Source organism: Haliotis cracherodii, unplaced genomic scaffold, assembly GCF_022045235.1.
Source record: "Haliotis cracherodii isolate W230 unplaced genomic scaffold, xgHalCrac1.p SCAF_3, whole genome shotgun sequence".
NCBI classification, from domain to species: Eukaryota; Metazoa; Mollusca; class Gastropoda; order Lepetellida; family Haliotidae; genus Haliotis; species Haliotis cracherodii.
The window spans coordinates 48,186,252-48,212,594 of NW_027266286.1; the positions used below are offsets into that span (position 1 = coordinate 48,186,252).

Here is a 26,343-nt window from a genome sequence, read left to right on the forward strand (position 1 = left end):
GAGTCTGGACCAGACAATCCAGTGATTGACATCATGAGCATCGATCCGCCTAATTGGGATAGGATGACATGCATCCGCAAAGTCAGTGAGCCTGACCACCAGATCCCGTCAGTCCCCTCTTATGACAAGCATAATCGCCTTTTACGGCAATCATGGGTTGCAGAATACCTTTTCTACCCCGGATCTTCATGGGTCTCAATCAGATTTGTGGCCTGGGGAATGTTCACCCGTTCTCCCTGCAGTACTTATGCCAGCTGTCGGAGGTTCTGTGATTGTTGCTGACGTACTCGCAGTCGTTGATCCAATGCATCCCATAAATGTTATAATTCTGGAGACCTTGAGGGCCGTGGCAGGACCTGATTCCTGTAAAAGGGTGTTGTCAGTCTTACTGTCAAACCGACACCTCGAACTGGTGGTCTGGCGCGAATGAAATCAGCGCGTACAAGGTTCCTCATTGTCTTGGTTAATATCCAACGCCAACTTGGTATATATTGCCGTAGTTGTAGGGATGGCCATGGCGATCAGGTAAGTGACGTATCCGTATTACTCTGTCATGTGCTCTAGTAGTGATACCTGGTCGACCGGTACTGGGAAGATCACCTGTTGTCTCCTGTGTCTGATAACGGTGAGGTGAAATTGGGTTTTACGTCGCGGCAAAGATTATTGAACTTATATAGCGACGTGCATGCACGTGTGTGTGTGTGTGTGTGTGTGTGGCTGCTTGTACTAGTCCAGACTGATGCCGATTTATAGTGCTAGCCCGCTGAGATACCATGCCGCAGTTTAACATGAATACCCCACTCAGACACAGTATACTGACTCCGAGCCGACCAGTCCTTGTTTTAGCCCCTTAATGCCGAGCGCCAGACAGGGTAACACCAAGTACCATCTTTTAACGTCTTTTGGTATGACGCGGCCGGGGATCGATCCCCGGACCTTCCGCTCTCCGGGCGGACGCTCGACCACTTGACCACGGAGGCGGTCGTGTCTGATAACGATTCAGTACTGTAGCTCTTGTAATGAGGCTTGGTGCTACGTGGACAACCAGGCTACGACTGAAATGATTCTCCTGTGTGCAGTCGGCCGATGTCGTTGCTGCGTTGGGCTTCTGCCAGTCGCGGCATGTATACGCTGTTATGAAAATCCACATTTTAATAGCCCAACAAGTGATTTTGCACATGCATGTCATGTTGGTGTGTTTCGGCTCCAGGATCTCACGTGGTTGTGTTTTTGCGGTTTTTCCATCATTTTACCAAATATCTGCAGTACCTCATTTTTTCCAAACAAATCCGTCCCACTCCATGCAGAAATGACGAATTCATTTTTGGTATTAATTTTGTATTGATACCTGCAAAACCTTGTCAGATATTTACGATGTTACTACTTTTGCGGGTATTTTTGCAGCGTATACATGTGACGTTCACAAAACTAGTAGACCTCCCGGACCTGCACCACTTCGGCATCTATTTTGTCAAACTTTAACCTATTATTGAATATTGTGTCATCTAAACCAGGAACATGTAAATATTATGTCATCTCAGAACACCAACGCCTATCTCTTCTAATGATAGCATCCATTCAGTGGAATTAGTTTCATTATGAAATTGACACTAATTCCACTGAATGGATGCTGTCACTAGCGTACTGGTGAGCTCGTGACATTTACGTGTAAAACGGTTTTTCCGTCCGTCAACTTTCACTCGTGACATCGTGTAGTAGATCGGGATAAGTGATTTAAGTGGGGGTGTTTCCTGTGGTTTGCACACTTGCTGATTGCACAGGAACCAAACTTACAGCTAAGGGTAAACACTATGGTGTCGACCTTTGATGTGTAGAACTGACGGTTGTATATAGTAATCAGCTTGTCTATCCGTCTGTCCTTTTGTCTGTCCGGACCATATCTCAAAAACAGATTGGTATTCCTTCCTGAAACTTTGCATACACAAAGACCAGACTGTCAATCAATGTCTTTTGCTTTTTCGGGAGTTTTGGGATGTCGTTCCTGTTTCCACTGCAACATGTTTGATTGTGACCCTGTTCAAATTGTGATTATCAAAGAAAGTGATTATCCAAGTGACAAGTGTCGTTTTAAATCGTTTATAATTAGACTCAGCCAAGCTATTCTTATCACACTGATACATTATACATAGAGTCGCATTCATGTGCATGTGCTGTCACAAATGTTTGCATGCCAGTAGTAACAGAGTTTCTATGTATTACATAATTTGAATGTAGTCCCATAGGGAATGTTATGAACGTCTTATTAATATTATATAATGAAATACAATACATCTCCGTTAATCCGAATGTTATCATTCCCAGTGAAATTCGACCAGGTTGACAAATAAACGAAGCATTACCAATGAATGATTGAATACGTTCCCAGCAACCCGACAAAAAGGTTTCCCTGGAACTACGAATACTGAGTTGCTTTCTTGTTGGGAATATTAATGTGTCAATCATCGGACATGTCTGTCCAGGTAATCCAATTTACATATTGATGAGTAAACTCATAATTAACTCCTGTGGTTCGAGGGAGTTTGTGCTGCCCCGTCATCCAAGGCGCCTCTTGTCGCTGTGCAGGCTTGTAAGAATCTGTTTATCGAGTTTCAGATTTTCCCAGATTAAGTTTTTGTCAGCACTTGATCAATGGTATAATATATATGATGTAACAGAGGTGAGGTGAGGTGAAACGTCGCTTATAGAGCGTAGCTCACGCACGCACGTCCTGTGTTGTACAAATCCAATAAGCCGATAGTTACCCTTTTATCGTCATACTTTTAATAATGTATACATGACCTTACTTTAACCTTTCTTATCCCGTTGAGACAGCTAGGTGGCATCAATTTGAATCGCACGTAAAATCCTCTAATATGGTCACACATTCCACCAAAAAACCTTTGAATGAGACATAATTATGTCTCAACAAGCTGAACTAATTATACATAAACTAGTTTTGTAATCAATGTGCACTTGCGTTACAATCTGGTGTACGATGTAACTGCTTTTCGAACAAGGTTTCATTTATGGAAATGTGAGTTTACCCTTTACTGTCTTTAGAACCTCTTAACTTTCGTGGACATGTAATCTCTTTACTGTCTTGGTCTTAGATCCATTTAGATGTGGACTTACCTTACTGTCGTGGTCTTGGATCAATATAGATGTCTTGTCCGGGGACTTACCTTACTGTCGTGGTCTTGGATCAATATAGATGTCTTGTCCGTGGACTTACGTTACTGTCGTGGTCTTGGATCAATATAGATGTCTTGTCCGGGGACTTACCTTAAAGTCGTGGTCTTGGATCAATATAGATGTCTTGTCCGGGGACTTACCTTACTGTCGTGGTCTTGGATCAATATAGATGTCTTGTCCGTGGACTTACCTTAAAGTCGTGGTCTTGGATCAATATAGATGTCTTGTCCGGGGACTTACCTCACTGTCGTAGTCTTGGATCAATATAGATGTCTTATATTGCTCAGTTGTCCTTGGGTCATATTTGATTCATAACCTTGGATCCCATTTCCTATCTTGGTGTATCTATGTACCACTTTTTTATCTTGGTTTTGGGTCCCGTACTGAATTGGCCTTAAATCGCCTTCACTCTCTTGGAATCCGACTCCACTTTACATTAACTTTACAATATTCCACCTTTATGACGGCTGTCTGTAAAACTATCGAGTCTGGACCAAACAATCCAGTGGTTGCTTCATTGATCATCGATCCACGCAATTGGGATCGATGACATGCATCAGACAAGTCAGCCAGCCTGACCACCCGATCCCGTTAGTCGCCTCTTATGACAAGCATAGTCGCCTTTTACGGCAAACATGGGTTAATGGAGATGTGTTCTACCCCGGATCTTCACGGGTCTGTTGATACGAATATCCCAATGGGCATAAGAAGGCTAGATAACATTATCACTCGACCCGCATTGTCTCCTAAGAAAACTGACCTGTGATGAATTTATTTGACATTTATGTTTGTTTGCATAACCATAATATAAATATGAGTGGGTACACCCTTTTCTAGTGTTAACTAGATAATGATATTCGCCGTGTTATGCTGCAAAAACTGTTTATGTTTCATCTATTTTATACCACTTGTTTATACACTGTGTTTATCACCCATGTATAAACATTATTCTTACCTTTTGGTCCTAACCCACGAAAATAAATCTCGTGAATCTACCATGTAAATATATGCTACACAACAAATACGGTTTCATTGCAATGGGAAAGCATTCATAAATGTGACACTAATTTGATCACGCATTGTAAATTCGGGACGCAAGTTGAATACAATAACAACATATATTCAGCACATGCTGTATGAAGTAGTTACGGCAACTCTCCATGCCCTGGCTCGGCCCCACTAGCTTGTACATGCAATTTATCCGATCGACATGGTTTCCAAAACAAACCCTATGGTAGAATCGGTCTCAGGTTCCCCAGCCTTGTCGTAAGGGGAGACTGAAATACATTGGATGGGCAGGTTATGGACTTGTTTGATCATATTAATTACTGGTTTGTGTGATCAGTACTATATTAGTACAGCTGACATCCTCTGGTCATTCAAATGGAGTTGTTCGTTCGTTTGTTCGTGAGCTTGATTTTAAGTCGCTTTTAGCAATATTCCAATATTACGTCGGGGAACACCAGAAATGGGCTTCACACATTGTACCCATGTCGGGAATCGAACCCGTGTCTTCGGCGTGACGAGCGAACGCTTTAACTACTTGACTACCCGACCGCCCCGGAATCGCCAGTATTCGAAAGCACAATGCACTACATATACCTTGTCGCTACACACACACATCGGCACACACAGATCGACACAATATGTGTGAATCTCAAAGTTTGACACAATTTACTTGATTTTCTCTTGTCTTGAGCAGCGTCTGCTCGGTGATCGGTGGGTCTGTGGTTCGATACCCTGGTCGCGTCGTACCAACATACGATAAAAGATGGTACTTGTTGTTATCTGCCTGTTGACTGGAATTAAGGGGATGGTGTCAATATAGTTCGAAGTGTCCATGTGGCTACATCCCCAATATGTGTCGGAATCCTATGACCCGGGTTTCTCTTGTCAGGTTCACCCTGATCACGTTGTTTGGTTTATCAGCACCATAACCATCAAAAGAAAATGTCCTGCATCACTATATGGTTTCCGTAATATCAAGCTGACATGATGTGATATAATTGGCATACTGTTACTCGCCATGTTAACTCAACGCGGCCAACTCACTCACGTTGACCGAGTCGTCTAAGGAGCCGCAATGCGCTGTGAAGAGTTGCGTCCCTTGGGCACACCAGAAAGCCAGGATCGTTGGTAAGAATCCATGTTCGACCCGATTATGTTTCTAGGTTTGTCAGCACAATTCCCGTGCTCGTGGGTTTCACCAAAGCGGTGAATGTCTGAGACCTGCATCGGGCTTTCCTCCCACATGAGGCTGACACACCGTGGCATCCGGTGGTCAGATTTGGTGGCTTGGTTGATGCACGTCATCGTATCCCAATTGCGTAGATCGATGCTCATATGGTCAATCACTGGATTATTTGGGTCAGACTCGATTATTTACCGACAGCGGTCCTTTAGCTAGACGTTAAACAAAAAACAACACGAGTGTTCGCAGATATCATTACAACTTACAACTACTTGTTTGAAAACGTATCTTTTGAACAACGAGTTGTAAGACAGGTGGTATATAACGGGCTGAACCCCCCCCCCCTATCGAAATGAAGCACATTTTGTCTATTCTCATGATCGCAGTGGCGCATTAATACATAACACAAAGGTCACGGGTCGTCATTCGGCTTACTGCTCACTACTTTAAACCGAATGTACACAAAAATGATTAGGTCACATCTGTGGCGGTGACGATAACGATAAGGATGACGATGACGATAATGCAATCTAGATAAGATCACAGAACCTTTATCAAACACTCTAAAACGATTAAATCTCGACATACATGTTGCTCATGGGAATCTAGTTCTGGTCAGTGAAACATTTAACGCTGGATTGAAGCAGGGGGAACGTGTACAATCAGCACAGTAGTCCGTCATAAGTTTCCCTACGCCATGGACCATGGACCTGGTATTCGATCATACCAGTTATCTCAAGGTGTTTCACGGGTGTGTAGGAAACATCAAAGCTTCTCCATGAATGTCTTGCACTTCTCCCAACAAGGTATAGCATGATGGGAACGTAACAGACCTTGACATCAACAAAGCTTCACGTTGGGGAGTTTATACAACTACACCATACTCTTTGTGAAATTGCAATACTATCTATTAATATTTCAGTGGTCAATATACCCGGAACACCCGCTAATTGAATTTGAAACCGAACGTGTTCACTGGAAATGTTTGGAATTGTTATATTCCGTATTTTGAATTAACCCAGTCCCCGTGTTTTTTTAATCGGTGCATGGCACATAGCCACATGTGAAACGTGTGGTAGCAAAGTCAAAGCAAAATGGTCAGTAGTGTGTCGGCGAACTTGCATGAAGGCTGTAGTATTTTTCAACCGTTTAATGGAATTTATTGTACAGCAGTAGCTCTGGTCGCTCTCATATATTTTGTGTCCCAGGGCTCAAATCTAGTTGCGTCTGTACCGTGTTCCACTGACCTCGATAATCTGTTGCATGAAGGCACAACTCTCTACGGTCACATAGTTAACACCGAAGGTTATGAGGAGTATTTAGGTCATAATCAGCTCCCAAGCGATATTGATATCCCAGTCACTTTTGGTAACTTTTAATGATGTCTACTGAATTTTACGGATTTTGTTTCGTATGCATTATTTGACTCGCATCAGCAGAATGGTTTGGGTCAGATTGATCCGAATGGACAAGCAGTTTTACTTCTGTTTAGTAGTATGGATGAATTGTTATGTTACATCTTAACAGTATATCAATCATCATCATATGAACTCACACCAGTCACTGTTACAAGTAAACCACATTCCGCAACTGACACTGGACAAAAAGTAGTACATAGAAAAAGCGGGGCGGTCGGGTAGCCTAGTGGTTAAAGCGTTCGCTCGTCACGCCGAAGACCCGGTTCGATTCCCGACATGGGTGCAATGTGTGAAGCCCATTTCTGGTGTCGCCCACCGTGAAATTGCTGGAATATTGCTAAAAGCGGCGTAAAACCATACTCACTCACTCACTCACACAGAAAAAGACCAAGTAACTCAACTCATCATGATCATAATTACTATTCTTTGAAGGAAAGACATACAATAATAAAACTGAACAAAACACGTAAAATAAGAGACGAGGAATCTCCGTTATGAATTAGTTCTGGTATTGAAATGTTCTCCACTTCAAATGGCATACTTTCACGAGGAACAAGTTATGTCATAAGTTTGTCAGAAAATATATTGGTCCTTGCCGTGCTGATATTCCTGTTGCGGGTGTTTGTGAGGTGAATACTGAAGAAAACATGTCATCAAGAGATTTTTTGTATATTATCTTCACATTGTGCAGATTATGAAAGGTCTATTCGACAAAAACCTTCTTCATGTGAATCTTGTGAGCGCTTCATATATTGTGATCAGACAACACATTTAACAAAGGAAAATACACAATCTCAAAACCTTGGACTGATTGAAGGATCTATCTTGTGTCGTACTTGTCAACATTATCTTGCCAAAACTGAGATGCCAAATATTGCACATCAACCGAATAACCTGGCAGTTCCAGAAACACCTCCCACGCTAAATGTATTAACACAAACTGAAAAGAAACTAATTTTTATGATATCTGTGTTTATGACTGTAACAATTCTCCAAGGTGGCCAATATTCTGAAAAGGGCTTAGTACTTAATCTAAGTGGCGACTAACGGGATCGGATGGTCTGGTCCAGACTCGATTATTTCAGACCGTCGTCAAATAGCTGGAATATTTCTGAGAGGGGCGTTATTAAACAACACACCAACCAACCACCATCAATTCAAAGAATAGCAGAACAGATACCACATCCTTTGGAAGATTCCAATTTGGTTGCCGTCCATTTTCTACACAAAAGTCTACAAATTTCACAGTCATTTCAAGTTTCATCAAACAGATTATATGAGGTCATTCACTAGCTGAAGTACAATATCCATTTGTACAAAGACACTGACATTGGCAAATCTGAAGAAATAATAGATCATTTACGTGATGCTAATGTTGACAATACAGTCAGTATTAAAGAGGTTGAGTCATTGGGCAGTGCAACAGTAACCCCGTTGAATTCCGTTGTAAACCAGCATCTGCTGCTAAAATCAACCTTTCAGCAAATGTAAAGTGAACATTCACAAGTAAATGAGAGGAACAGTCCTGTTGATATTTATGCAATTCAATATGGCGAAGAAATGGCATTTCCATGGCTATTCCCGAAAGGAAACAATGCTTTCAAACAACAACGGTTAAAATAAATCCAGCCGTCAATGTATTTCAAATATCGTTTATATGACAAAAACCCCAAAGTTACGTTAAGTTTTGACATATTTACAACATACGGCCGTTTCATATGATAAAATGATGCTTGGTAAACAAATAAGCATCCATCTGAAAATGAAACATCAGCATGGTCTTCATTCTGCAAGCATCTCCTCCATGGTTACAGGTGGTGATGTTCGCACCGTATCACAACATCCTCGGATTTTGGAAAATTCATATTCATATATGTTCATGAAAAAAATAAAAGGAACTGTCGCATACTTCAAAAAATGTTTTGTATGACTTATTAGCTCGGTTCCGAAATTTAGGCCCAACACAATTTTTATGACTTTGTCATGCCTTTCAGTAACATCATAATTATGCTTTTGTGAAGCATCTCATATGGCGGGGAACTGTGATGCTCTGTATCAATGTTATCTTGTTTTATATAGCTTACCGACAATGACTGAAAAAGAAGTACTTTTCTTTAAATATTAGCTTTCGCGGTGATATGACGGTCAAATCGGCTGTTTCAATCGGGGGGGGGGGGGGGGGGGGGGGGTTATTGTAACTTCTCATTAGCCAATCGGAATCGCGTAATATTCAAATTCATGGTAGAATATATGATTCATCACAACTCCCCCTCAACATGATCTTGACTGGGTGTTGTTTAGTTTGTTTATGGATTCTGGTGTTGTCGCCAGCTTACGACCTGCTGCATACGTAGCCCAAATATCACGGCAGAATATTTGTGATTATGTTCAGCACAGCAGGACCTACATAGTGAAACGGTGTATTTAATCTACCGAATACTCTCTGAACTTTCAGTAGATTCGTCACCACTTTTACCACTTTCTTTACCATCTCATAACACAGTCAATTTACACACTGATCTATGGGTCATTGTTATATTCTACTTGCCATACTTCTTGAAGGGCCATAAAGTCGACCCAATGTTGTTCACCTAGCAAGATGTGATGATATATATCAGTAATGCGACTTCGATCTCTTCCTGGCTTGTAATCATACCAACTTAACCATTGAACTCCCATCAACATTCTTTGGTTTTTGAGGGAAGTTTCACTTTCGTGAAATATAGATGTTCATCACCTTTAAAATCCACAACGTTTTGTCCAAAGATGGCTTTTGGGAAAATGCCTCGCTTTCTTTTTTTAACTAATTGTGCTCTTCTGTGAGATATAAAATGCATTTCCTGGAAACACGTAAGGACAGCACCATACTTCAGTGAAGAATTCTGGGGTTGCTGAGTTGTTGAGGTATTTCGTCACTTCCAACCAATGCCTTGTTATTATTGTTACATGTTGCACTATCATATGGCGACTTATTGAGACTTACATGTACAACTCCAAGAGATTCTTCGCAATGCTTGATATCTTTTGAAGGATGATGTATGTCTGTCACAAGACTCGACGTTTGATGATTCTGGGTTCAGATAGAGTGTACATCCTTCCACACATCATCATGCACTTCAATTAAATATTCTTGTTGTTGCAGAGTGTTCACATCCCATACCAACTGGTCTTATTAAAACTGTTGTCAGACTATTATTTGGGAAATACCTCTGTAAAAGAATTAAAAAAACAGATTCCATAGAGAAACGTAAATGGGCCATGTGTGCATGTAGAATTATTGTTAAGATTGATTCACCAAACTTCATGTCTAACGTGGTACTTTTGCATTAGGAAACTCAAAAACTAAGACGCCAGTGGTGAGCAGTGGTAGTGTCACTTCGTTAAAGGACTCTGATGACATCTTTTAAGTCAATTCAACAACTTTTGTTCCTCGGAAAGAAGAATAAAGCATCTCCAAGTTATGTAGTATTGTTCGCATTTTCAATGATGACAATATGTTAGGACACTGCAATTCCTGTTTGACAATGCCTCTTAAGACTTTCATTACCTTGGGAAGAATGGACCTGTCTTAAGGTGCAGGTGATGAATTCTATTATCCACTCAGAGGAACACCACGCCATCCATTCATGAGTTAGAGATAACAAACAAAGCAAAACAAAACAGAACACATTTTATTGGTTTTGTGGGTGAAGTGCAAATGGCCCACAGTACGCAATTCAGTTTCGTGAAGAGGTTTATGGTAATTTACATAGGACAAAATACACTGCCATTTAGCTTCACTAGCAAATCCGCTTTGCACAGGGTATACGTACCATTTTGTACCAACACATTCACATGTAGTATATAGACAAACTATTTAACACAGTCATAGTATCCATATGTCAGTTGAGCAACTGAGGTTTGGACTTTTAATTCTATAATACTCACAAGCATTAGATGTTATTCTAGCTGAAATAGAATAAACGTTTAGAACAAAACGAATGTAACCTTGAGTTCCATTCATGCAATTATGCCTGACAATTTACATGTTACTCCACACCACCATCCACAGAAAAATGAATGGTCGGTCCCTTTGCGTGGGATTACACATTTCAACGTGGTCTTATATATTTTGGTAGGTCCCCTTGTTTAGGCTCAACCTGCCCTTCGTGAGAGTGGTTCCACCAGTAGGAACACGGCTCCAATGAACTGAGTCGCCCCAAGGACATAGAACGCCGTTGTATATGTTCCCGTGACGTCACGTAGAAAACCTGCAAAAAAGATAAAAGATAAATATGATAAATACTGAAAGCAAAATGATAAAAACATTAGCATTCATAATATTTACACAGAAGTGTATTATACTAACAAAGGTGATACAATCATAAAAACAAACAACTCTAATAACTAAAGTATCCATAGATAAAACAGCGTCATGTTGGGAACCTTAGAGTTCTTTGTATGCTAATTGAGGATTAAGTACAAAGATCTGCTATTGTCAAGGTGAAGCTATGAATTTCAACTCTACAGTTCCATGTGACTAACCAGCTTATTAACAAGTTTAATACTTCCAGTTTCAGAAGCAGTTGGTTTCTGAAGTCGAACGGCATACTTCGTTTGATACATGCATATTTCATCAATCATTGGATTATCTGATCATAAGTCACACTGTTTTGTCAATCAGTCAATCGTTATGCTAATATGTACATATACTTACCAATGCTCATCTTAGGATAAACGTTTATTATGATGATAAGACACCTTTCATATAAACTGCCGGGCAAAAGAAAGTATCACGTATAAATTGGATTTGACCAAAAATTACCCATATCCAATACATCACCATCGAATTAGCATTTCTTCTTTGATTAACGCTAAGTCACTATTAAACATGGGTGTGTACTTTCTGTTGATCGGTAGTTTATCAGTTGCGGAGGATACATCTTTGTGACCATGTTGAACTCACCAAGCAGTGGAAATGAAGTAGACATAGCAGCCCCGTGGAACACTTGAACAAATCCAAACACTTTTGAGAAATAGTCGAATCCGAGGAAATCTATGATGAGCGGCGGATGTAGAGTAGCATATACTCCATTGATAAGTCCAAACAACACAACAAACAAAAGCATGAGTCTGAAGTTGGAATAGAAAGAAGTAAACTGATAGATGATCCCAAGAACGATAAACATAGAGATCAGCATATAACGCCTATTGACCCAGGGCAGTTCTGCCACAATGCCTGAACACACGCGGCTAATGAAGTCTAATCCAGCAAATAAACTTACAAATAAAGCAACTTCCATTTCACTCAGGCCTTTTTCGGTGGCTAACGGCGGCAGAAGTACTGGGAACATGTTGGTTCCTATGATTCCAAAGAAGGTAAAGCCAAATATTATCCAAAACTTTGGATTTGAAAACAGAGCCGTATCGCAATTCCTGTGATAGCATTTTGATTCCCTGTTCAATGAACTTTCGCTTAGTGCTGTAGCCTTGCCGTGCAAACTAAATGTAGACAAACATATTGAGTCTGAATGACTGGAAAACTTGACGGTGCTACAATGGCATGATGTATTTGAAGCTAAATATCGATTAAAATTGGCATCAACGCCGTTACCAATAGATTCAAAATTATCATCGATCTTGCTATCTCCGCCGACGGATTTATAAGTGCGAGTATAGGTATTTTGTCTCTGACAATCGCAGGGTGCATCATCTTCTAGAATATCACCGGATTCTAGTTCGTGCAGGAGGCAATCATTTAATCCTTGACTCTGATGTTTAAGTACATATTCACTGTTTGTCGTGTCTTCCGAATTTCCAGTATGCTGTTCTTCATCGTTTATGCGTCTGTCATCGAGACGACACGTGGTACCATCATGGCTTTCCCTTTCGACAGGAGCTGTTCTGTAGAAGGTCGCAAATACAACCATTTCCAGCATTAATCCTCCAAGTATAAGAAGAGCACCTCTTAGGTTATAATTGTCGAGGAGGTACCTCAGTAGCAGTGGCATAAGCATGGCACCAACACTAATCCCAGACGTGGCTGTAGCTATGGCTATGGTTCGCCTCTGGTCAAAGTGTTCTCCTATCAACACGATACCAGGACCATACAACAACCCTTGCGAAGAACCTAGAAAAGCGAAATGTTGCTCAAAAATTAAACCATATATTCATGACAGTAGTAAGGTTATGTTGCTTCCTTTCTTAATGATCAATGATCTTAGAATTATAGGTCTTCTTTTTTGCCGTAAAAGGTGACTATGCTTGTCGTAAGAGGCGACTAACGGAGTCTGTGGTCAGGCTCGCTGACTTGGTTGATGCATGTCATCGTATTCTGGTTGGGTTGATCGATGCTCATGATGTCAATCTTTGGATCGTCTGATCCAGACTCAATTATTTACAGACTGCCGTCATATAACTGGAATATTATTGCTGAGTACGGCGTTTAACAACAATCAATCAATCAATCAATCAATCATAATGAACTTTGACGCATTTCCGCGTGTTAAATACATGCATTATATGATATTATGCATGCAATGACCCTTACCTACGAGTACACTTTGGGAAAACAGGAGAAATTCGATGCTAGCAGATACAGAAGTGAGGACGACTCCAAGGGAGGCAAGGATGGCCCCAGCCAGTGCCAGTTTTCTGATGCTCAGTCGGCCCATGAGGATGTTTAGAACCACAAGAGCTTGTAATGAAACAGGACAAGAATACCATCAGATTGCAAAGAGGATTTCCACATCATATATACCATTGTAATCGTAATACAATTTTTCTTTGTTGAAATTATTAAATTTTAGTGTTATTGAATTTATTTGAACAAGTTGTACCAAGATCACTAAAACGCCCGTGATGTGCCCATCTGAATTATAAATATAAGCGACCAGCGACACCAAACTCATCTCTTTTATATATAGATATATGTATAAATATTCAAAGGGATAAATGAATGACAAGAGGGTTGACATCAACTATCCAACAGTTTCCAACAATATTCCAACAACTCATTTGATGTCTACATTTCTTCAATTTTGAGGTACAATAGAGCAAACACTTTCTTCGGAAAATACAAAAGCGCCATACGTACCTTGCTCATAAGTTGATGACACTCGATGACATAGGAAACAATAATGTTTTGAAATGGACATGTGGAGGACATTGCCATATTTCACGAATCAGTGACCAAAATAATATCCAATGCAATTCCCTCTCATATATAAGTTTAACACAATGTCACAATTACATAACCAAATGACATGACTGAGTGAGTGATTTGGGTTTAACGCCGCTTTTTAAAGTATTCCAGTTATATCACGGCATGTCAGCTCGAGGTGGGAGGATAACCCGAAGTGATGCAGGTCTTAGGCGTTTACCACTTTGGTGAAATCCACGAGCACGGGTATAGTGGTCAAATCCAGTGTTCCAGTATATACTTTCTCTTGTCCGGCAGTTTACATCTGTTATATATATATACTGAACCGCAAAAGAAACGTCACCCTAAGTAACATTGCATGAACAGTTGTCATTGAAATTTCTGGGTAATTGTTTATCAAAGTTTCTAAAATTTAACATTATCTTGTCCGGAACAAGGAAATTTGATGATAAAACACAAAGCAGATGACAATAGAACCGATCGCCCAAACCCATCACAGCAACGGCCATGGTAACCCGATGCACGCGAGTTCCGTGCAAATTGAAATGCACATGCGTTCCCCCAGTTCTGGCCCAATAAAAATCCACCCAGATCGGATAACATTCATACGTTATTGAATTGCTACCACATGCCAAGATTGACAAGAAATCAGCGACACCAAGCCCTTGGACGATTGCAAGCTGGGCAAACCGCCTGGCAAGTATGAAATGCATTTTTGTTCTACGTAAGGACCATATACAGGCTCCAGCAACGGTACAAGACCACCAACATTACAGATGACCGACCACGTAGTGGAAGACCAAGGGTCACCACCTGACGTCAGGATGGTCAAATTGTGCGACAGCATCTTCAAGATCGCTTTGTTACTGCTGCGGACAGTCTGCTCGACAGACCATAGGGATACACCAGCGACACATTAGTGCGGACATCGTGCGTCGACAATTGACGAGCATACACCTCCACTGTCACAGGCCACACCGAGGACCCATTCTGATACCACGTCATCGCCAGGACCGTCTTCGGTGGGCAACACAGCACCAGCATTGGCACCACCAGCAGTGGAGAAGAGTCTTCTTCTCAGACGAGAGCCGTTACTGTGTCTCAACAGCAAATGGCAGATAGAGAGAGAGAGAGAGAGTCTGGCGACGCCGTGGGGAACGTTATTCAAATATTTGTGTTGTTGGGAGAGACTCTTTGGGTGGTCCGAGCATCATGGTGTGAGGTGGAATTGGTCTTGCACAGAGGGTCGGCCCTGTGGTCTTCCAGAAGATCGGTCCAGGGAGATGCAATTGATCACGTCTTGAGACCACAGGCCATACCTCATTTGTCACGTCCAAGAGTTTCAGCATGATAACGCCCGTGCCCACACTGCGAGAACATCAAGAGACTTCCTCCAGCAGAATGGCATCAGAACCAAACAGTGGCCTGCCCTCAGTCCCGATTTAAATTCAATTGAGCACCTGTGAGATTCAGTGACGGCTGAATGACGCCCAACCAAGGCCGACAACTACAGCTGAACTGCGTCAGGCGTTCCTCAGAGTGTGGGCTGAAGTGCCTATGGCCTTCATCAACCGCCTTATCCATTCCATGTATCGACGTTGCACGGCAGTCATCAATGAACATGGCGGAGACACAAAATAATGACTTGTGATGCCATTTTCTCAGAGACTAGTGTTGTGTTTCATTTTAAGAACATTTAACACTTTAATTTCAACCTTGATGATCAGTTTTGCCAAGTTTCATCTTTTTAATATGTCTCAAAGTATGTTTACAGTGTTTGGACAAATAAGGTCTCATATATCTACCCATGGTGACGTTTCGTTTGCGGTTCAGTATATATTTAGTGTAAATGTTTACTCAAGAGAAAAAGATGACTTCATTAGACAGGATTTTCTAATAACATCTGACTCAGCGGGCTAGATCTACGGGAACGTTTTGACTTGCAGTTTGGCTATACTCAGCATGTTTTTCAGGAAACACAAGTGCGTATTACTGTGTCTGAGACCGCCTCCGAGGTCTAGTGGTAGAGCGTTTGCCCGAGGAACGGAATGTCCGGGGTTCAATCCCCGGCCGCGTCATTCCAAAAGACATTGAAAGATGGTATTTGTTGTTACCCTGTCTGGCGCTCGTCATTAAGGGTCTTAAACAAGGACTGGTCCGCTTAGTAGTCAGTATACTCTGCCTGAGTGGGGTATTCATGTTACACTGCGGCGTGGTATCTCAGTGGGCCAGCACTATAAATCGGTATCAGTCCACAAACAGCCACACACACAGCCACACACACAGCCACACACACAGCCACACACAAACACACACACAGCCACACACAAACACACACACACACACATCACATGTGACTTGGAATAGTTATCCATTAATAACAATACATTAAGTATATATAAAACCTGTCGACAGTGGACAGTAAAATAATTAGAGTATCACATATTAATATAATAATAATTTATAACCAGTATATAACGATAAAACGACTACACATAACCATACATTATAGAAACGAGCTATATACACAGTGTATATCACCAGTAACCAGCGTCACGGTGGATGTACACTTGTTAAGGTCATATTAAACAAGGACATGGCAACGTGCCAACTACTGTGTACATCGTGATCAACTTAACCTTCTATGAGAATAGATAGAGGTCAAACTATAACACGGTGGTTAAAACGTTTATTGCCCGTCTACACAAAGAGAGTAAAAACAATAAAACTTGAGGTAGTTTTGGTTTGGTTTGGTTTGTTGTTTAACGCCGCACTCAGCAATATTCCAGCTATATGACGGCGGTCTGTAAATAATCGAGTCGGGAGCAGACAATCCAGTGATTAATATCATGAGCATCGATCCACGCAATTGGGATCGATGACATGCATCAACTAAGTCAGCGAGCCTACCACCCGATGCCGTTAGTCGCCTTTTACGACAAGCATAGTCGCCCTTTACGGCAAGCATGGGTTGCTGAAGACCTATTCTAACCCGGAATCCCCGGGTTCACAAAGGTAGTATTGATATCACGTGTCCTGCAGTATATCACAGGAAAAGATACCTTCCTTGGTCATATTCGCAACAAATTATCCAAGCATTTAGATAGACCGTATTTATTAAGGGGATAGTATATTCGCGTATATGTCACACTGGTTTTACTAAATTCGTGTGACACTGCTCGCATTTCCGACAAGTTCGCATGGGAAAAACAAGGCTTGAAGTAGGTTCAATCAAGACCAGTATGATCCGGTATGGTCCAGTAAAACCAGTACGATCCAGTCAGACCAGCATGATCACGTATACCGCGTCGTGGTCTCGTCGCAAAAGCATCTACCTCGTGAAAGGAATGTCGATCGTAACCTGCCTGGTGTTGGGCACGGACTGTTCGGCTCGGAGTCAGTATATTGTGTCTGGGCGAGTATCATTGTTAAGACCGCGTCATGGGCTATAGAATATCGGTATTAACCCGGACTAGTAGAAGCAGACACGCACGCACGCACACACGCACACGCACGTACGCTCGAACACACACGCACATGTGTGCGCTATACAAGTGCAATGATCTTGAACACGACCTTAAGCCTTATTTCACCTCACCTGAGGCTATATATACATACCGACGATGTAGTTCTTACATTGTTACATTTGACCACTTTCTAAATGGCATTGTGTATTCATAGCTTTCGGCCATGGGAGCCGTGCCAATTTACGGGATTGCCTAAAAGTCGGGCCAAGAAAAGTCGTGCCGGGCCGGGCCAGCGGGTAATACTAAAAATGGATTGCAGAATAATAAAACGAAACGTGCATATCTAGGCAGATCTCAAATGTCCAGAAACGGATGGTTTTGCTCATTTAATTGAGTTTGAATCAAAATGTATCTTCAGCAATGTAATAAACTGATAATTATAGCTACATACCGAGAGTTCATACCGAAAAGTCAGTGTCTTGACTGTGTCTTTACATTGATGAGAAGGTTTCTCACCGACCTTAGCGTGCAGGGGTGTGATGTCCTGGGCAGGAATTCGAAATGACAGTGTTTTGACTACTCTTCTTTCATTCATTAACGTGTTTGGCATACCTAATTAACCTTTACTAATTCACGTTAAACCAACACAGGATGTATGTCAGAAGTGTTCGGTCCGACACGGTACATTGTATTTAAAGAAAACAAGGTGCTCAAAAGTCAAAATTCAACTATAACCAAGCTAACTGGGACAAATTTCAGGATATCTGCAACCAAGCCAACCTAACCAAACTAGAAAATAAGGACCCAGAAATCTACTGCAAAAACCTAACAGACTACATAATTAACGCAGCCAAAGCATCAATACCTTATAAAACAAATAACGTAGGCAAACCCTCGGTACCATGGTGGAACGAGGAAATAGAACAAACTAGACGCAAACGTAAAACAGCCTTCAATAGAGCCAAACGCGACCATAACCATATAACGGTAGCTCACGAACTAAACCACAAGGTCCAAAAACTAGTCAAAATAGCTAAAACCAAAGATTGGAAATTATTTTGTGAAGGAGTAAATAATCGCACAGATGCCAGAACAGTCTGGCGAAAAATCCACGCCATTAGAGGCTTAAAACGTCACAAAAAAACACCCAACATAAACAATTCAACCAACCCTACCGAAAAGGCAAATAACCTAGCAAACCACTTCTCGGCCATAAGCAGCAACAATAACTTCAGCGAAAAAAAGCAGAAGCCAAACCTACTAAAGTACCAAATAATGATAACCTCGAAATAAACCAACCTTACTCAATGGAAGAACTCCAGTACGTACTCCAAAATAGGAAAAAGGGAACTGCCCCAGGACTAGACCTAACATCCTACCAAATAATCAAAAAACTCCCCCCCAACCTACTCCAGGCACTACTTAAACTATATAACCTAATCTATCAAAACGGACAGGTACCAACTCCCTGGAAACAGGCACTAGTCATCCCTATCCCTAAACCCGATAAACCAACTAACCAGGCAAATTCTTATAGACCAATATCCCTAACCTCAAACCTATGTAAAGTAATGGAATCTATGGCCAAAAATAGACTACAACACTACTTAACTCAAAATAACATCATAAACACAGATCAAAGCGGTTTCACTCCTGGCCGCTCAACCTTAGATAATCTCGCCCGACTAGAACAGGACATAAAGACGGGACAACTCAACAAACAATACACAACAGGCATCTTTCTGGATTTCTCCAAAGCATTCGACATGGTTTGGCACAACGGGCTAATACAAAAACTTAAAAAAATAGGACTAAAAGGACAAATAATAAACTACATTCAGGACTTTCTAAACGAACGTAAAATAACAGTGGGGATAGACCATACTCTATCGGACCAGTGTCCCCTAGAAAATGGCACTCCCCAGGGCAGTATCCTCAGCCCCACACTCTTTAATATAATGATAAACGATCTCTTCGAGGGCCTATCCCCTAAAGTAAACACATCCAAATTCGCGGATGATGGAGCCCTCTGGATCCGCACAAAAAGTATTAATATGGCCCAAAATTTACTCCAAAAATCTCTTAATAAAATACAACAATGGGCTGACAAATGGGGCTTCTCCCTTAACTCAGAAAAAACAACAGGAATAGTATTCAAACATAAAAACATGAAACCCGCCTCCCCAATTCTCCAGCTAAACAACCAAACAATCAAATTTCAAAAACAAACCAAATTCTTAGGACTTATCTTCGATCAACATCTCACCTGGGATGCTCACATCCAAAACCTAACAACTAAATGCAGTAAAGACCTAAACACCCTAAGATGCCTCACTGGCTCAAACTGGGGAGCCTCCAAAGATACCCTCCTCTCACTCTACATATCACTAATTAGATCAAAACTAGACTACGGCTGCGCCATATACAACACCCTAAACAACTCTCTATCTAAAAAACTTGACTCAATACAATATCAGGCTCTCAAACTAATTACACGCACCCAACATGGCACCTCCTACACTTCACTCCAGGCCTTAACAGGAGAAATGCCACTAAGTCTACGCAGGGAACAGCTAAGCTTAAATTTCTGGGCCGCATCCCAATCAAACCCTCTCATCCAAAACCTAATAAACCAAAATATCAGCCCCAAAAACCAAGCTCTAGCTCGTAAACACCCCTTACTTACCCCAATATCTCAAAGAATAACAAACTACCTAAATGAACACCAAATTAAAAATCTTAAACAAAACTGCAAACAATCAAATATCTTCACCCCTAAACTTAAAATACCCAAAATAGACACAACACTAGCTAGCCAAATAAATAAACAAACCGACCCAAACATAGCTAAAACCACCACACTAGCATACATACACGAAAATTGGCCAAATTGGTGTCACATTTACACGGACGGATCTTCAGATCCGACCTCCAAACACACAGGTTTCGGAGTCCATACCACACAACCAACTAAAACTACACAATCCTTCCGACTCCCAAACAACCAATCAATATTCACGGCAGAACTAATGGGCATGGCCTCAGCCCTCCATAGTCAAGAATCCAAAAACCACAATAAAATCCTAATACTTACCGACTCCCTAAGTGGACTGCAAGCCCTCAAAAACAAAAATACCAAAAACCGACCTAAATTAATAAATCTAATACTTAAAAGCTCCAACGACCTAACTAACGCAGGCAAACAAATAACTTTCTTGTGGATACCCGCCCACGTAGGAATATACGGTAATGAAAACGCCGATAAGGCAGCTAAACTATCCCTCAAAATCCCAGAAATAAGCTTAAACTTACCCATCTCAAAATCAGAAATTAAAAGTGTAAATAAGCAAAAAATCACCAAAAAATGGCATAACCTATATCTAAACTCAAATAGCCAAATCAAAAAAGTACTCAGCAAACCACTAACCAAACCAAAAATTCACCATCCATCAAAAAAAATCGACAGAGTAATCACTAAACTCCAAACAGGACACACCAACCTAAATAACCACCTAAAAAAAATAAAAAAAACATACTACAGGTAACTGCCCACACTGCAAACAACTAGAAACCCCAGAACACGCACTCATCTACTGCACACACTACCTAACACATCGAACCGCATTACAAACCACCCTCAATCTAAACCAGGCTCTCACTCTAGAAGCAATACTAAACCCACAAAATAAACTAGAAAACTTCAAGGCCTTAGGCGTATTCTTAATCAAAACGGAACTAATAAAACGCATCTAAAAACACTATAATCCACCAAATCAAAATTACATAAACACACAAAAATCCACCATACCCAGCTCCCTTAGTTCTCCTCCCTTACCCCATCGGCATCTATTCCAAATCTCAAAATTCCCAAATTCTATATAAGCAACCCCTAAAGCCCCCTCTTGGGTTGCACACACCACTTTCGCCCCTTTCGGAAACACATTAAATGGCCTGGCCGGGCCCGTGTGCGAAATACGCATCAGTCGGAAAGCGCACGTTAAATCTCCAAAGTAAGTAAGTAAGTCAAAGTCAAGCATTTCTACTGTATTTTCTTAAGAAAATGTATGTCAGAAGTGTTCGGTCCGACTTGACCCGGGCTCACAAAATCAACTTAAACCTCACAGATGTATCATCAAATGGATTCACATCTATAGATTAGAGTTATATCTACCTATATACCACTTTATGATGTCACGGTACATCGTATTAAAAGAAAACAAGGGGCTCCGAATAAAGCCCTTTTCTCTTTACATTCTCAACATAGTCTCTATCAGAAGTGTTTGGCTTGTGTTGGGTCCGACTTGGCCCGGGCTCTCAAAATCAACCTTAAACACACAGACGTATCTTCAAATGTGTTTACTTCTATAGATTAGTGTTATATCTACCTACATACAACTTTATAATGTCACAGTACATCGTATTTAAAGAAAACAAGGTGCTCAAAGTCAAGCATTTCTACTGTATTTTCTTAAGAAAATGTATGTCAGAAGTGTTCGGTCCGACTTGGCCCGGGCTCTCAAAATCAACTTAAACCTCACAGATGTATCATCAAATGGATTCACATTAGTATTATATCCACCTAAATACCACTTTATAGTGTCTCAGATCGCTGTAATTAAAGAAAACAAGTGCTCAAAGTGAAGCCCTTTTCCCTTTACATTCTCAACATAGTCTCTATCAGAAGTGTTTGGCTTTTGTTGGGTCCGACTTGGCCCGGGCTCTCAAAATCAACCTTAAACACACAGATGTATCTTCAAATGTGTTTACATCTATAGATTAGTGTTATATCTACCTATATACCACTTTATAGTGTCACGGTACATGGTATGTAAAGAAAACAATATACGAGAATCTGTACTTTACTAAGAAAGTGTTATCCCAAATATAACATTTGTTACATTTGACCACTTTCTAAATGGCATTGTGTATCCATCGTTACTGCATTAGCCGGCTGCACGAGCAGCTCCTCGCCCATACTTACACATTATACTGGTTGATGCTGACGTCAGGCCCATGACCAGTGATGTCATGGATGCAGATGCATTGTACTCGTGTATAAATTCCACGAAGAGGATTCCAAAGCATTTGATGTATCCCATCATTAACGTGTTCACTCCGAAACAAGCTGAAAGAAAACGAATGTCTACTTGATAGCTTACATTGTTATGTGAACCCAACCACATATGCATCCATTTACAAATCTGTTTTCCCCCATCAACATCTTCCCATCTCCTTTTCTCCATCTCCACTCTTCCACCCATCTCCACTCCATCTCCGCCCATCCCAACTCCTCCTCGGCCCATCTCCACTCCTCCTTCGCCCACCTCCATTCTTCCTCCGCCCATCTCCACTCCTCCTCCGCCCATCTCCACTCCTCCTCCACCCATCTCCACTCCTCCGCCAATCTGCACTGCTCCTCTGCCAATATCCACTCTTCCGCCCATATCCACTCCATCTCCACTCTTCCACCCATCTCCAATACATTTCCGCTCCCACTCCTCCTCCGCCCATTTCCACTCCTCCTCCGCCCATCTCCACTCCTCCTCCGCCCATCTCCACTCCTCCTCTGCTCCATCTCCACTCCTCCTCCGCCCATCTCCTCTCCTCCTCCGCTCCATCTCCACTCCTCCCCCGCCCATCTCCCCTCCTCCTCCGCTCCATCTCCACTCCTCCTCCGCCCATCTCCACTCCTCCTCCGCTCCATCTCCCCTCCTCCTCCGCCCATCTCCACTCCTCCTCCGCTCCATCTCCACTCCTCCTCCGCTCCATCTCCACTCCTCCTCCGCCCATCTCCTCTCCTCCTCCGCCAATCTCCACTCCTCCTCCGCTCCATCTCCACTCCTCCTCCCCCGTCTCCTCTCCTCCTCCGCCAATTTCCTCTCCTCCTCCGCCCATCTCCACTCCTCCTCCGCTCCATCTCCACTCCTCCTCCGCCCTCCGCCTATCTCCACTCCTCCTCCGCCCATCTCCACTCCTCCTCCGCCCATCTCCATTCCTCCTCCGCTCCATCTCCACTTCTCTTCCGCCCATCTCCACCCCTCCTCCGCCCATCTCCACCCCTCCTCCCCCCATCTCAGCTCCTCCTCATGAAAAATTGTGATATTACTGAAATGCTGTTTCACTCAACTCATTCATACTACCCACTCAGTTGTCGAAAACCAGCTCTACATCATTTCACCACACACCCAATGTCTTTTAGTGCATTTCCAATACACCTTTTCAAATCGCAATCATTCTTCATTCATCTCTGCTCAATCGTCCACTATATCCACTCCATCTCCAATCTTCCACCAATCTCCACTCCTCCCCGCCCATCTTCACTGCTCCTCTGACAATATCTACTCCTCCGCCCATATCCTCTCCTTCCCCACTCGTCTTAATTTACCCATCTCAACCTATCACCCACCCACCTCTCTTCTTAATTTACCCATCTCAACCTATCACCACCCGCCTCTCCTCTTAATTTACCCATCTCAAACTATCACCCACCCACCTCTCCTCTTAATTTACCCATCTCAACCTATCACCACCCGCCTCTCCTCTTAATTTACCCATCTCAACCTATCACCACCCGCCTCTCCTCTTAATTTACCCATCTCAAACTATCACCCACCCACCTCTCCTCTTAATTTCCCCATCTCAATCTATCACCCACCCACCTCTTTCTCCACTGTCTCCATCTCCTCCTCCTTCCCAAATCCTCCCTTCCTTTTCCCACCTCAACCGATCTCCTTCCCATCTCCTCTGTTACATTCCCAAACTCAACCTATATTCATACCACTTCCTCACTTACTTTCCCACTTCAAACGATCTACTCCACATCGCCTCCCTTACTTTCCTCAACTCAACCTAGGTCCATATCAGCTCCTCCCCTACTCTCCCCACCTTAACCTTGTCACCGGGTCGTACAACCAGTCTAATCACGGTCTTGCTAAGCCCTTTGGCAAAACCATGTGTCTTTACTGTCAGAGATCGCCAGGCCGCTTACGGGTGGTATGGCTGCTGGGTTTCGTTCATAACTAATTACGCTGCGGTATTAATCTGGTACTGACCTTCTCTGGTTGTATTGAGCTTAACGTAATTAGCTAAGGTTTTTCACATTCTCCTTTTCGAGTAATCCATGCATAACTAACTTTCCCGTGATTGATAGTTTAGGTCAAAGACCTATTTACGATCAGGAGTCAAGTCACCGTTTTGCTCAATTTCTTTTTTGATGATTGTGAGTCGAGATACTCCTTAGGTCAAGTACCTTGTATTTTTTCGAAGTTTGAAATTTTCTTTCTCAGTCTAAGGGACCTTGGGCTAGTATACCATAAGGCTAGTTTGCCAGTAATATAGACTTGCCAAATATTATAGACTTGCATGGGCTGTATTGGATCTATTTGTTTCAGGGTCTGTATGAAATACTAGAATCACACTAAATGCAGCCCTTTAGCTGGTATCCCCAAACTGGCCCTCAAAATAGCTAGATTTCTGGACATTCGACACTTACAGCCCTCTAAACTGTCACCCCTGGCAGTGGGTTCGTGGGTTGGTGTGTTTGGGGAGAGGTATTAGAAGCAGTAATAATATTCCTGTCACACACATTTTCAGTAGCATGTCTATGATCGGTGATAACATTAATAGCTCTGCGGATTTGTTTAGCCTCTGAAATGGAGAAAGTCTCTTGGCTCCTTTATATTATATTTTATAGCTAGAATTTAACAACAGGTTTTTTTTCTTTAAATATTTTCATTTCAGAGACTATATGTTAGTCTACCCATATACATGTTACTTTGCACACCTCAACCGATAATCATATCACTTCCTCGCTTTCTTTTCCCGCTATAAACGATCTCCATCCAACCTCCTCCTTCCCTTTTCTCAGCCGATCTCCATCCAACCTCCTCCTTCCCTTTTCTCAGCCGATCTCCTCGAACTCTTACCTTTTTCCTCCCAACTATAACCCATCTCAATTTCTCCTCGCCTCCCCTCCTGAAACCTAAGTCGACAGGCAGGCTGCTGACTTACAACTGGAATAGTGCTGATGGCAGAATTAATGACTTGAATGTGTGTGTGCGCAGTTAGGTTTCAAAATCGTAACATAACAGAATAGCACCCCCACCCACCCCATCCCTTCTCCCAGTTGATATTTTGTCCCCCAGAGTTTTGTTTGGCGATATATTTGCAGCTACAGATAATTTTTTTTTAATTAAACCTGTGCGCCTGAATATTGTTTTGAAGAAATTAACCTTGCATCAATGTCATTTTTGTAGCAGACAATTTCCTTTTCTTTCAACAGTCTAACTATCGAATAGCAAACGGTTCTCCAAACGTTCATCAGGTTTACATGTTATCCGTGTACTTCACGTATGTTGATAAAGAACGTATGACTCACCCAACACAACCAGCCACCCTCCCTCGCACCGTCGTCGGCCTCCCTCACAGCAAGACATGTTATTCCGTTCTGACAGGCGGACGCAGAGGCATCAATGTAGCTTCACGGAGATTCGTCCGTCAATCAGTTCTCTTCCCCTGCCACACATATGAATGCTCCAAATCTTTGACCCGCTTTCACCTGAATGTAGGACAGAGGTCGTGCATGCTATTGCTCCAGCACATTGTTTTGCATGTGAACGCTGACTATACGGTACAAAAATAGGCCTAAGAGCGTTTACTGTTGTATGAGGAATATATGCGCCAACAAGGCTAGCGAAACAGTTTTACAGTTAAATAATAGCATCAGTGAATCTATTTTTCATTCAGTCTGGAGTAAAATGTGCAGTGACTGTGGAGTGCATTCAATTTAGAAAATATCTGCGTCAGATCGACACCAAAGCATGTAACTTGGTTTTGTCAACGACTTATGATTTTATGTGCAGAACGCATTACTTCATATGATGTTGGGGTTGTCAGTTACATCATCAAGGTCATCGCGAGATCAAAGCAGTAATT

General features: G+C 42.0%; 1 protein-coding gene across 1 annotated transcript; it reads right to left on the bottom strand.

Moving 5' to 3' along the window:
- Positions 1 to 10,822: 10,822 nt before the first annotated feature.
- Positions 10,823 to 25,844, bottom strand: LOC139473608 (monocarboxylate transporter 12-like). Its single transcript, XM_071256280.1, has 5 exons — positions 25,787 to 25,844; positions 22,391 to 22,534; positions 13,331 to 13,477; positions 11,747 to 12,910; positions 10,823 to 11,051 (listed from the first exon to the last, which is right to left on the bottom strand). The coding sequence occupies exons 1-5, from the start codon at positions 25,842 to 25,844 to the stop codon at positions 10,936 to 10,938; spliced, it is 1,629 nt and encodes a 542-aa protein (XP_071112381.1). The 3' UTR covers positions 10,823 to 10,935.
- Positions 25,845 to 26,343: the final 499 nt, after the last annotated feature.

Bases quoted from the DNA above. Each gene is read 5' to 3' on its own strand.
- LOC139473608 (XM_071256280.1), bottom strand. From the start codon at position 25,844: ATGTCTTGCTGTGAGGGAGGCCGACGACGGTGCGAGGGAGGGTGGCTG. The intron at 22,535-25,786 runs GTGAGTCATACG...GTTTTCTTTCAG, and splicing joins AGGGTGGCTGGTTGTGTTGG to CTTGTTTCGGAGTGAACACG. The intron at 11,052-11,746 runs GTGAGTTCAACA...TCTTTTTTGCAG, and splicing joins TACTTCATTTCCACTGCTTG to GTTTTCTACGTGACGTCACG.